General features: G+C 40.5%; 1 protein-coding gene across 2 annotated transcripts in view; it reads left to right on the forward strand.

Moving 5' to 3' along the window:
- EXOC4 (exocyst complex component 4) overlaps positions 1 to 12,409 on the forward strand; it is a 721,833-nt gene that overhangs the window by 193,680 nt on the left and 515,744 nt on the right. For both annotated transcript variants that reach the window (XM_028106413.2, XM_028106414.2), the window contains exon 9: positions 3,653 to 3,741. In XM_028106413.2, coding sequence (XP_027962214.1) covers positions 3,653 to 3,741 — 89 coding nt within the window. The remainder of the gene's footprint in view (positions 1 to 3,652; positions 3,742 to 12,409) is intronic.

The following is a 12,409-nucleotide window of genomic DNA, read 5'->3' on the forward strand; positions in this document are numbered from 1 at the left end:
ATTTTGAATTTGTTATTTTTGAATAGTTGAAGCTCCAGTATCTTTTATTGATCCATTCTGAGATTTGTTTATATCATAGATTCATAGAGTTCTTAGTCATTACGGAAAGTTTCAACAGTGCATTCATCTTGTGGTCTAGAGGAGAGGAGATTGAGTGTGCCTGCATTAGAATAAAATGCGTTCTGTGTATTGAATGCATTCTTTTTTTGTGTGTTTTACCATTTTGTTCAGAGGATAGACGCACTATTAGTTAAAATGCTTTAGTCCACAGGTAACATAGGACCCCATTGGAAGGTTCTTACCTCACACAGTAAGGAGGAACATAGAGGAGTCCATAATTCGACTGCAGTATCCTCCGGGACCCAACCCTTTCATCTCTCTGCCTTTGGTCCCACTCCAGTATAATGGTGATGCCAAGGAAAGGGTGGGATTCTTCTGCAAATTTTTTTGGGGGGAATTAATAGACTGTTTTTCATACTACTTTTCAGTTTACAGAAAAATCAAGCAGGCAAGACAAAGAGTTCTCTTATGTCCCCCTTCCTCAGAATTTCTACTTACGTTAACAGCTTGCATTCGTTTGTATGGTACATTTGTTACAACTGATGAACTGATAATGATCGTTATTAACTAAAGACCATTGTTTACCTTAGAGTTCACTCTTTGTGTTGTATATTCTTTTTATTTTTAAGATTTTATTTATTCATGAGAGACAGAGAGAGAGAGAGAGAGGCAGAGGGAGAAGCAGGCTCCTCTCTGAGCAGGGAGCCCAATGCAGGACCCGATCCCAGGACCCTGGGATCGTGACCTGAGCTGAAGGCAGACGCTTAACCATCTGAGCCACCCAGGCGCTCCCATGTTGTATATTCTGTGGGTCTTGGTAAATGCGCAATGTCATATATGCACCGTCACGTTACCATACAGAATATTTTTGCTGTCCTCAGCATCCTGTTTTCCACTTCTTCTTCCCTCTTTTCCCCACCCCCGGAGCCCCTGATAATCACTGTCTCTATAGTTTATCTTTTCCAGAACGTCTTATAGTTGGAATCATACAGTATGTAGCCTTTTCAGACGAGCTTCTTTCACTTAGCAATATGCATTTCGTGTCTTTTGTGGCTTGATAGCTCATCTCTTTGTATTGCTAAATAATATTTCATTGTGTGCATGTACCTTGGTTTTTATCCATTCATCTGTTGAAAGACATCTTGGTTACTTCCAGTTTCTGGCCATTGTGAATAAAGCTGCTATAAACGTGCAGGTGTTTAGATGTAAGTTTTCTGTTCATTTGGATAAACACCTAAGAGAATGATTACTGCATCATATGGTAGGATTATGTTTAGCTTTGTGAGACACTGCCAAACTGTCTTACAAAATGGCTATATCATTTCAGATCATTTTTTTAATTAAGAATTGTTACCCATTTATTAATCTTTTCTGCCAGTGACAAAGCCCCTCTGCAAGTTTTCCTCAGGTTTTAGGATTGGGTCTTAGGCCCATTCCTAAACCAGTCACTGGCAGATCACAGTGATTGTCTTAAAACAGTCAGGGGTCATCTCTGGGTATAGTCGTGGGCTAGAGAGGAACCACTTTTCCTTAGCACACAGCTGTTTGAAGAGGGAGGAAAGAAGCTAAATGCCCAGATAGAATGGGGGCTCTGCCGACAAACAGGGAAGGAAGATAGTGGAAGAAAAAAAGGTGGTTAACTAAGATGGCCTGAGAAGCTACCTAATCCTTAGGCCTTTGCTTTGCTCGCTTATTTGCTTGCTTGCTCTCTGGCATGCTTTCTCTTCTCTCTCTCTCTCTCTCTCTCTCTCTTTCTCTTCCTAGCTCAACTCACTGTTGTGAATCGAGGCGTATTGCAGAAAGCAGGTTTCAGTGTGTTGAGATTTCATGCTCTCAACTATCACCCTTAACTTTCAACCTCAGACCACATATACATTTTTCCACATTTAGCCATTCCTGAAATTGTGATACTGAAAAACATGTAAATTTTTGGAACTGAATAAATGAACTTAAGTAATTGTTAAACATTTATTATTACCGCATAGTAATAAAAACTCATCACCCACACAGAATTAGACCATTCTTACAGATTTGCCTGCTTCTGGTCTTGGTTCTACCATTAATGAACCGTGCGATCCAGAGCAGGTCTCCTGTCATAGTGGGCCTCTGTGCCTTTAGCTATAAAATAAGGAGGCGAGACCATATCATCTTTAGTGCCTCTTTTACTGTAAAATTATAGCAATCTGTGAGTTGTGGCAAACATACAGAGGGTTCCTGAGTAGCAAAGATACATCAGGTCATAAAGGATTAAGATTTGGGTGAGCTGTAATCTGTTTTTATGACACCCGTGAAGGACTTTATTACTCTCTTTAATTGCCCCTAGCCAAGGTTAATTAAGTGTGTTTAAGTTCTCTCTATTCTTCGCTCAAGAGTTCCTTTCTTTTTCCCTTGCCATTTCTGATCAATAGCTGTCAGCATGCTTTTTGGAGGTCAGCAGCTTCTTTCCTGCACTTGACTGGCAGGTGGCACTTTTGAAGGACTTCATACTTTGCCTTCATTCTGGCTGTGAGGGCCCTCTCAGTTCTTGGCAGGGGGTAGAGAGAGGATCAAGAAACCCAAGTGTCTCCCTCTAACGTTCATCTTCCTTGTCAAAGAATGGAGAAAGAAGGCATAATTAAGAAAGTGGTGGTGTTCCTTTTTTGGTGCCAGAAACCTATGCCATTCTCACTGTTGGTCTCTCGTGATGGTGCTGTTTACCACTTAGTGGCAGTCATTCTTAGGAGGATTCCTCCCGTCAGCCTGTTCCTCTGACTTTGAAAATCACAGATCTGAAATGGAATTTCTTAACACGTCAAAGGATTTACCATGGATACGGTCTTCAGTTTACCTGTCCCGTCCCCCGCTCCCCTGCTGCCGCCCTTCCCTGCAAGTTTCTCTTAAGACTGTGATTTATTTTCTTTTGTTTTTTTCATTCTTGAGTTCTTGTTTCCGCCTTTAGAAAATCATGCGCCTTTCCTCCATGTTGCTGACCTCTGAGGCGATTCCTGGGGTGGAGTGAACACACACTTTGTCGCCTGATAGTTTTGAGAGTATTTCATGTTGTAGGTGGCAGATCAGAAACCGTTTAGAAATTGTAATGCTTTTGAGGACTTTTAAGGGGAGACCATAGATGCCTTGCTGCTTTGGTGTATTCAGCAGCGTTGCTAGCATGCCTTCTGTGCTAGTTCTCTAACCAGGGGAGTCAGAGAAGCAAGATGTCCGCCCTGCGGAGCCGGGATTTCTGTGGTGCCTCATGAACTGGATAGTAGCACAATTCGAATGACTCTATAGGGTACCCTTATTGCGTGTGTGTAGGGATCCTGGCAAAGGGTCTGGAGGCAGAAGAAAGTGCAACAGATGAGAGTTATGTCAGCTGAAATGAAGAAGGAGCAAATGATCCAAAGGCTATTGTGGAGGAGCATTAACCAGGAATATTGTTCATAAATCAAGTCTGGGACAGCCTGCTTTGGCCCTGTCATGGAAGAGGCAGGATGTTTGGGTCGTGGAACATTAGGGAGCACCCCACAGACTAGGGTGGCATAGTTTTGGAATACATGGCTGGACACCACCTATTGGGTGACTGCCTTTTGGTTTATTCTGCATTTCATTTCAGGTTCGAGTCCTCCTCCCATGCCATCAGTATGAGTGCCTATTTGCGAGAGCAGAGGCGGGAGCTCTACAGTCGCAGTGGAGAACTTCAAGGTAGGTGATTGAACTTCTCTGGAAAAATGAGTTTCCGGAAGAAGATCTGAAGTATTTGGCACATGTGAATTTGCAGTTTGCCTTCACAGGATTCTTTCAAGATAGCGAAGATTTAAAGACTTGATAATCTGTTTCTTCTGTACTTCCCAGCGTCTGCTGCTAAACAGCTAAAACTGGATTTATAGACCTGCTACCATTCACGTGAGAACTCAAAGCAAAAAGATAGGAGGCCAGTCTCTTCGTGCTTAAACATGGCAGACACGAGTCCAGTCACAGTCTCGGGGAACGCCAGTCTTCTATGGCTGTCACTGTTACACTTAGTTAGTGCTTTCCATACCTTCTGGAACGCAGCAGGAGTACGTGGGATTGGGAAAAGGGCAAATGCAGCCTCTGTTGTTATTTAAAAGGAAGAAAGAGGCCTCTAAGTGGGATGTTGTAATCAAGCTAGCTTTGATAATACAGGATATTTGATACCCATATGTGGTTACTAAAGAGTTGTAATCTGTGGAAGAAAATACTTGAGAAAATAAATCGTAAGCAAATTTAATTAAATTAAAAATCCAATAATATTTTCTTCTGTGACAAGAAGGATGCTAATCATGGTAAATGCAATCAATTAAGAAAGATTTATGAAGTCCTGCTAAGTGCCTGCCATCCAAGGCATCGGAGGGGATGGAGGTTGAGTATAAGGAAAGAAAAGATAAAACCTTCAGATCCAACTATGAAAGTAAGGCATGAATATCAGTAATATTATCGGGAAGTCAGTGCTAACAACTAAGTAGATGGTGTGCCTGAAAATGCTTGAGGAGTTGAGAGAAGGGAGTGATGATTTAAATTATTTTAAAACTGTGGGCTTCCTATATGAGGGATGCATAAGAAGACTTCCATTTTGGGGAGATGCATTAGAGGCACTTGAAATATTTTGCAGTGAGTAGCCTACACAATTAAATATTTAGTTTTCAAGATTTATCATGTTTCAAAACATTATGAAGTAACCAGCCAGCCTTTCTGATTTAAGGACTACCACCTAGTCATTTCTACCTGCACCTTCATCATTAATCTAAATACCTGTAAATTGTTCCAAGGAAGCTGCTCTGCTTTTTCATGCCTGTACCACAGCAATAATTCCACAGCTCGCGGGTATAGTTACCAGAACGAAAAGTCTAGAAATATGTTTGAGGATATAAGGAAAAGGAAACCAGCCTACCAACATTTTATTTAGTAGTAGTGTTGCTCTACACTGTTGGAAGCATGAAGTATGCATCTTGGAGTCCCAAGTACATGGGTCCAGGGGAGTCAAGGAGGGAAGGCAGAAGGTGGCCCAGGCTCTAGCAAGCAGCTGCCTCGGGGTAGTATAGGGTGGGCTGAGAAGCTTGGAAGGAAAGGGTGGTAACAGAGCACATATTCCCATAGGACTGATCGTACCTGAACTGCCACCCAGGGGCTGTTGCTGATCATTTAGGGCTAGAGCACTCCTCCATACTCAGTAGCCTTACTTTAACTGCAGAATCGACTTAAAGAAACGTTAAACTTACCTCCATAATTTCTCTCCACTTGGTTTGTAGTACATGAAATTCCTTTAACTGGGGACAAAGCAAGCCTTTCTTTTTTTCTTTTAGATCATTTCACTTTTTATTCATCAATACACAATTCTTTAGCGCCGTTTTAGGCTTACCACAAAGATGAGTGGAGAAAGAGCAGAGACTTCCTGCATACCCCCTGCTCTGACACACACACAGCCTCCCTTCGTATCAACATCCCCACCACAGGGAAGCCTTTTGTTTGACATGTAGAGATGAAAAGGTAGACCACATAATTAACAGGACGGCAGTGCAACCTGTCATTCATTGAGCTTCGAGCATAATTAGTCAACCAAGACAGACGACTGGTGGTAGACTCTTTCTTCTTTTTTGTTAGTGAGAATAGCGAGCGCTCTGCACTCTCAGCCATGCAGAATGGCTTTTCCGGCCGTGGCCCTGGTGGTCCACGATCTCTGGAGAGAGCCTGAAAAAAAGCAATGAAGAGGAGAGGGTTCTGGGCCTAGATTACAATCTAGCTCCCCATTGACTAGTTTCATAACCCCTGTGCCTCGGTTTCCTTATCCCTAAATGGAGACAGAAATAACAGTTCCCACCCCACGAGGTTGTTGTGAAAGCCACGTTGAGGTAAGCGACGAGCAGTGTTTAGAGAAGCGCCGACCGAATAGGAAGTGTTATGTCGTCGTCCTCCAGCCCCGTTGTTCTTGCTCAGTCCTAGCACTTCAGCTTTTGTACTACTTCTCTGTCCCTGTAGAGAGCTAAATGCTCTCTGCTTTCCAACTTTTAAATTTAGTTGTCACTTAGTCTGGTGACTGTGTCCCCCCCCCCCCCCCCCCCGTTTTCCCTCTCAGATTGTGGCCCCTGCAGTGTTCTCCTACCGCATCTCTAACATTCCCATTCTGAGCACTTTCCACACTGTGTTGCAGATCAGTGCTCACTTGTTTGCGCCTACCACGAAACTCTAAGTTCAGGAGAGAAATACAGTTTTATTTCCTATCCTTAGCACAGTGCCTGGTATGGTGAATATTCAATAAATACTGACTGACTCAGCGACAGAACAAATGAGGACAGTTGACATCAAACGTGGGATAGAGAGCTTCCCGTGGAGAGATAGGAAGGGCCGCAAAGGGAGATGTGGTCACTGAGAGCCAGTACCAGCTTTGTAGGTTCTATTAGTTTCTAAGTTGGAGAGAAGTAGAGGCTGCGTGTAGACCTGTTTTTGTTCTCTGCAGTCCTACGTAGTTTCATTAAGTAGGAATGTTGCCACTGAGCTGTCTGGCCTGGGACAGGACTGCTGTATATGATTGAAAAACATGTTTAAATCCAGCTAAGTTATGGAGGAAGTTCATTCTGCGAGGGTGGTTACTTGAAGAATCTCTATAATCTAACTAGGAACCTTCTCGTTTTTCAGAAAGTTAATTGAAATACAGAACCAAATGCGATAGTATATTTTACTTACCACTGTTCAGCAAAATAGGAGGATTTATCTCTGGTTGCAGGGAAGAAAGTAGTCAGCAAACCTATCATGTTCATAATAATCATTAAAAAATAATTTAGCTGAGCTGACAGATCACACGAATGGTGAGAGAATAGCTCAGCTGATGAGTTTTTGTAAACGTTTGATGGTATTTCATTGAGGAGCAAAAGTGTCTCTGATGAATGCTTTTAACAGTTCAGCAGGCAAAGAGGAAAATCACACCTATTTTCCATTAAAAAACGGCCAGCCTTTTTCAGTTACTCTGTTCATCTGACTTGACCAAGGACCACAGTGAGATCTGCATTTCAGTTTATCCTTGAAAAGGTATAATTGAATAGTTCAGTCAAATCCTAAGAGGCTGGCAAAAGATTTTTGTCTCTCCTCTCATCGCCATATAGCTGCAGGCTTCGCTTCCCAGTGGTGTGGTTCAGAGGTCAACTTTTCCTTCTGTGGCAAAGAAAATCCACCAGAAAGACCAACAAAGTAACAGTAAAAAGCTCAAGTTTTATAAAAGTTAAGTTTCTGCCGACATTTTCAATTCATCATGCAATTAAAAATGTTACTCAACCTAACAACACACAAGGGGAAAGAAGAATGTAAAAATGAGATTTCTTTGGTATCATCAACCTATCTCAGTTGGTTCCATTCAGGTACAGATGGTTCATTATATAGTCTGCTGTTGGCAATTGGGCCGAGGAGGTGGGGGTGCTATTTCAAAGTGTGCAGGATAACAGGTGGACTCTAACTTGTGCGTCTCCATTAATCAGAGACTTCCTGTTGCTTTGAGCCTCTCCACTGCTTCATCGTACCGCTTAGACAGCTGTGCTACAGGTTAGAAAGATAGTCGTTTTAATGAACATTTAGCTTGAATATGACTTCCCAGGTTTAACGTGGGATTCTTTGGGAGAATAAGATAACTGATGAACATGTTATCTCATGAGGGTTTAAAAAAAAACTCAAAATACTGCTGCTCGTGACCAAAATAAGGTCTTAGGTTACTCAGTGCCACTGTGGTTTTCTCATTTGAAAAATAGAGCTGTTATCAATTCTGACTACTTTAGGGGGGATATTGTGACTATACAGTTAGACATTAAAACTCTGGAAAAATTAGAATAGCTGTAATTGATTTAAATTAAAATGGTGCTTTAAAAAATTTATCATGGTGGAATTGGGAGAACTGCACCCACTTCATTATCTCTTGTTTTCTGCCCCTCTCTCCAGTCTCACTGTTCCCCTGAGTTGGCTCCTCTCAGGGTCACCAGCGATCCCCATCTTGGCAGATTTAGCGTTTGCTTCCCTGTGTTCGTCTCACTTGATCTTCTGGCCGGCCATGTTCCCTTTTTCCTCCACACGTTAGAGTGTCTCGAGGTTTAGTCCTGGGACCTTACCTGTGCTCCCTCTGTAGCCTCTCCCCCGATGTCTCAGCTCAGACTGAGTTTTGCTTAGCACCTAGGTGCAGGTGACTTCCAGATGTACGTCTCCTGCCCAAATCTTTTTTTTTTTTACTTCAAATTTTTTATTGTTATGTTAATCACCATACATTACATCATTAGTTTTTGATGTAGTGTTCCATGATTCATTGTTTGTGCATAACACCCAGTGCTCCACGCAGAACGTGCCCTCTTTAATACCCATCACCGGGCTAACCCATCCCCCCACCCCCCTCCCCTCTAGAACCCTTGTTTTTCAGAGTCCATCATCTCTCATGGTTCATCTCCCCCTCCGATTTACCCTCCTTCATTCTTCCCCTCCTGCTATCTTCTTCTTTTTTTTTCTTAACATATATTGCATTGTTTCAGAGGTACAGATCTGTGATTCAACAGTCTTGCACACTTCACAGCGCTCACCATAGCACATACCCTCCCCAATGTCTATCACCCAGCCACCCCATCCCTCCCACCACCCGATCCTGCCCAAATCTTACTGTTTCCTGACCTCTTCCAGCATCCTGCCCACTCTCCACTGCCATCCTATCATTCTTTATCACATGTTATTTTATTTTCCTCGTAATGCTTAATTTCTACATGTCTTTCTCACTTGGTAATTTTCTACACTTGTCTCTGAATTCCCAAAATGCAAGACTTATTCATTAGTGCATTCCAGTGCCTGGGACAATGCTTGGCTTGAATTAAGCACTCAAAAAGTATAAGATGGAGGAAGCCTCTATCCTCAGTATCTCCTTATTTGTAGGTGCAGGCCTACTTATTTGAGAAAGCCTAGTGGGAAGTTCAACAAACAGAGTAGGAGTCCTGCGATTTGTCTTCTTCATTCTTTTTTAAGATAATAAAACTCATGAATGGGAAGAGCACTTAATTGTGATCCAAGTAGAAATATATACTCAGTTTTGATTACAGTTTCTTTTCTGTCTTGGGGCTATGTAGTACTTCTGTTTGTACTCAATAATATTACCTTTAGAGTGCTGTTTTTATTCCCATTAGTCTAATGAGTGGCATTTCTATAGCCCTGACATTTAGATACTCTGTAAAGCTCCAACCACTTGAGAATTGACTTCTCTAAGAGGATTCGCTTTACATGGTAAATATGGAAGTACTGGCATCAGGGAAAACTGGGCTCTTATACTGACCTGACCTGAATTTTCTGAGTTTTTCTCTCTAATGGGTTGTTGGTAAGTGGGGTTGTGAATACTTAATGATATCGTATGTAATTAATCTTTTTGGAGGTACCTTGCCTTAAGGTAGAGTGATATTTGAAATACATTAGCCATGAGTTGATTATCCTTTTTTACAAAAGGTTTTATAATAGGAGTCTCTCAAATAGCAAGCTTTTCTATAATGGAGCATTTAAAGCAAGATTTCATTTATGCACACATTTTCAAGGTCGTTTTGGCTGAAGTGAGGTACAGCAATTTTATACTCATTCCGCACGTTTGTTCCACAGCCTTAAATATAAGAAGCACTTGTAAAGCTTTATATCTTGAAATACAATTAGAAAATTCTTTGTAGTATTAAATTTTGCATAATGACTTTGTTAATAACTATGTAGCAATATGCAGGGGACATGAAAAAATATATTTTTACTTCTTAAAATTGCATATAACTATTTCAAAATAACCTTAATCTTTCATAGTTATCTGTTCTGTTTTAGGTTCTAAAATAGCATATAAAAATTGATTCCCCTTCCTTTTATATATTTATGTTCTTGCTTTTTTAAAATACTGATCTTAACTTACTCATGTGGAAGATTTGTCTCATAATGAAATTATAATAGAATTTTTATAAATGCTAATTTCTTTATATATTCCTAAGAAGTAGTAAAGTAATAAATATATTTTCCTCAGGTCGTGAACAGACTAATGCATTATTTCTGATCATTTGGGAAATAAAAGTATTCTTATGCCAGGATTGTCACTGAGTGTATCACCTCTTTGTCGTAGTTGTTGCAGTGTAGATATTTATTTTACTTACAGATGTTCTTTGTTTCTGGTTTAATTTATGGCATGGGTTTATTTCCTGAAGAACTGTAGTTCACACAAAGTCCTCTTGGACAAACCATTGGTATCTGAGCCATGTGGAGGAGCCTAGAGGTCGTGGGACAGACAGCGGATCCTGAGAGCATAAAGCAGCTTTCACAGAGCCTTAGGAAAGCCTGTGAGCCTCACTCTTGAGAAATGATCCTTGGTCATCATGCAGAACCAGTTGATGACCTATAACCTTATTTTTAAGAAACTTTGTTCTACCCATTTATTCATTCACCCAGGCAGATACGGGAAAAGAGTGAATACTGTTAAGTGAGATAAATATTTGAGATTGAAAAGTGATACATAGACATCTCTCTTTATATAATACTTGAGCTAAAAGGTTTTTTTTAACATAAAAAATATGAAAAAAATTACAAATTTCTAGCATGCATCAGAAAGATTTACAAGTTAGCTTCTCATTTTTTATCATTTGGCTCACATTAATTTTTTAATTAATATAAAATAACAGCTTTGCTCATTTTCTTAGATTTTCTTTAGGACTGTAAGAAATTATATTTTTGCCAAATTTAGTAGGTTATATATTGCAACTAAATCTGACTTGACCTGCTTTAGAAAATAGAGAAGACCAGAAACATTCATGGCCTATAGGGGGGAAAGTAATTTTTAGACTGACGAGAATGCCAAAGAGCAACTTGATCATTGTCCCAATAAGACACAATTCATAAGATAGTTTTATGTTTTCAGAATGAAGGTTGAGTCCTTTCAGGAATATTAATAGTTAGCGATGACCTTATCTGAAGTGATCTATTATCAAAATTCAGATGAAATTGACATACGCATGCATGTACTATGAGGTCTAGAAAATAAAACAGTAGATTTTAATAGTAGCAAGTGCTTTGGAGCTCATAATCTAGTACTTTTTAAAAAGATTTTATATATTTATTTGAGAGAGAGAGAGAACACGAGTGGGAAAAGGGCAGAGGCAGAGGGAGAAGCATGCTCCCCGCTGAGCAGGGAGCCAGACTCAGGGCTTGATCCCCTGAGATCATGACCCGAGCTGAAGGCAAACACTTAACCAACTGAGCCATGCAGGCGACCCTAACCTAGTACTTTTTGAACTCATTATTTTAGTCCTAGAACCTGCTTTCTGTATGTTTTATTTCAGAGTTGAGTATAGAAAGCAGATTGAGGTGGAGGTGACTTGACTAAATGGGGTCCAGAACTCAGAGCCCCACCTGCCCAGACCCCCCTCCATCTGCTCCACTCTTCTATGGAGCACCCGAGGCACCATTACAAAACTAAACACTCCCCGGAGCAGAGCACTATACAAAGGAAAATTGATAAGGAGACAGATGACATTATAGATTTGTAGGGATGGGACAGATGAATCAATAATGGGTGGTCAGACAATTGATTAACCATAAACAATAACAACAAAAAGATGTTGAATTTGAAACTCATCCCCTATTTAGGAAAATAAATTTTGAGTGCGTTGAGAACTGAAATGTGAAAAGCAAAACCGATTGACACTTGAGTTCGTGGTAGCATTGTTTGAATAATAAAAATCTGGAAGTAACTCCTCTGAAACAAATAATACATTATATGTTAAAAAAAAAAAGCAGAAGATAGTAGGAAGGGAAAAATGAAGGGGGGAAAATCGGAGGGGGAGATGAACCATGAGAGGCTATGGACTCTGAGAAACAAACTGAGGGTTCTAGAGGGGAGGTGGGTGGTGAGATGGGTTAGCCTGGTGATGGGTATTAAAGAGGGCACGTACTGCATGGAGCACTGGGTGTTGTACGCAAACAATGAATCATGAAACACTACATCAAAAACTAATGATGTAATGTATGGTGATTAACATAACATAATAAAAAAAAAACCTGGCAGTAACTCAAATACCGTAGACAGGAGAATGGATTTATAAATCACGGCATAGCTGTGCAGTAGAATACTATGTAGCAGTGAAAATGTACCATATATTAACCTCGTGAGGCATATACCCTTATGTGATGAAAATGTGAAGAAGGTAAGGTAGGGAGCATGAACATAAAACTCAGGAAAGAGATCACCTCTGGAAAGGATAGAAGAAGGTATAATAAGAGGAGCCCAAGGCTTCAAGGATAATAGTACTTCAAGGATAATCGATTTCTTAAACTAAGTGACGGAGATGCTGTTGTATTTTTAAAACTGTGCTAAATGTCCTATACATTC

Source organism: Eumetopias jubatus, unplaced genomic scaffold, assembly GCF_037043125.1.
Source record: "Eumetopias jubatus isolate StellerSeaLion01/CBP00866 unplaced genomic scaffold, mEumJub1_p1.0 scaffold_14, whole genome shotgun sequence".
NCBI classification, from domain to species: domain Eukaryota; kingdom Metazoa; phylum Chordata; class Mammalia; order Carnivora; family Otariidae; genus Eumetopias; species Eumetopias jubatus.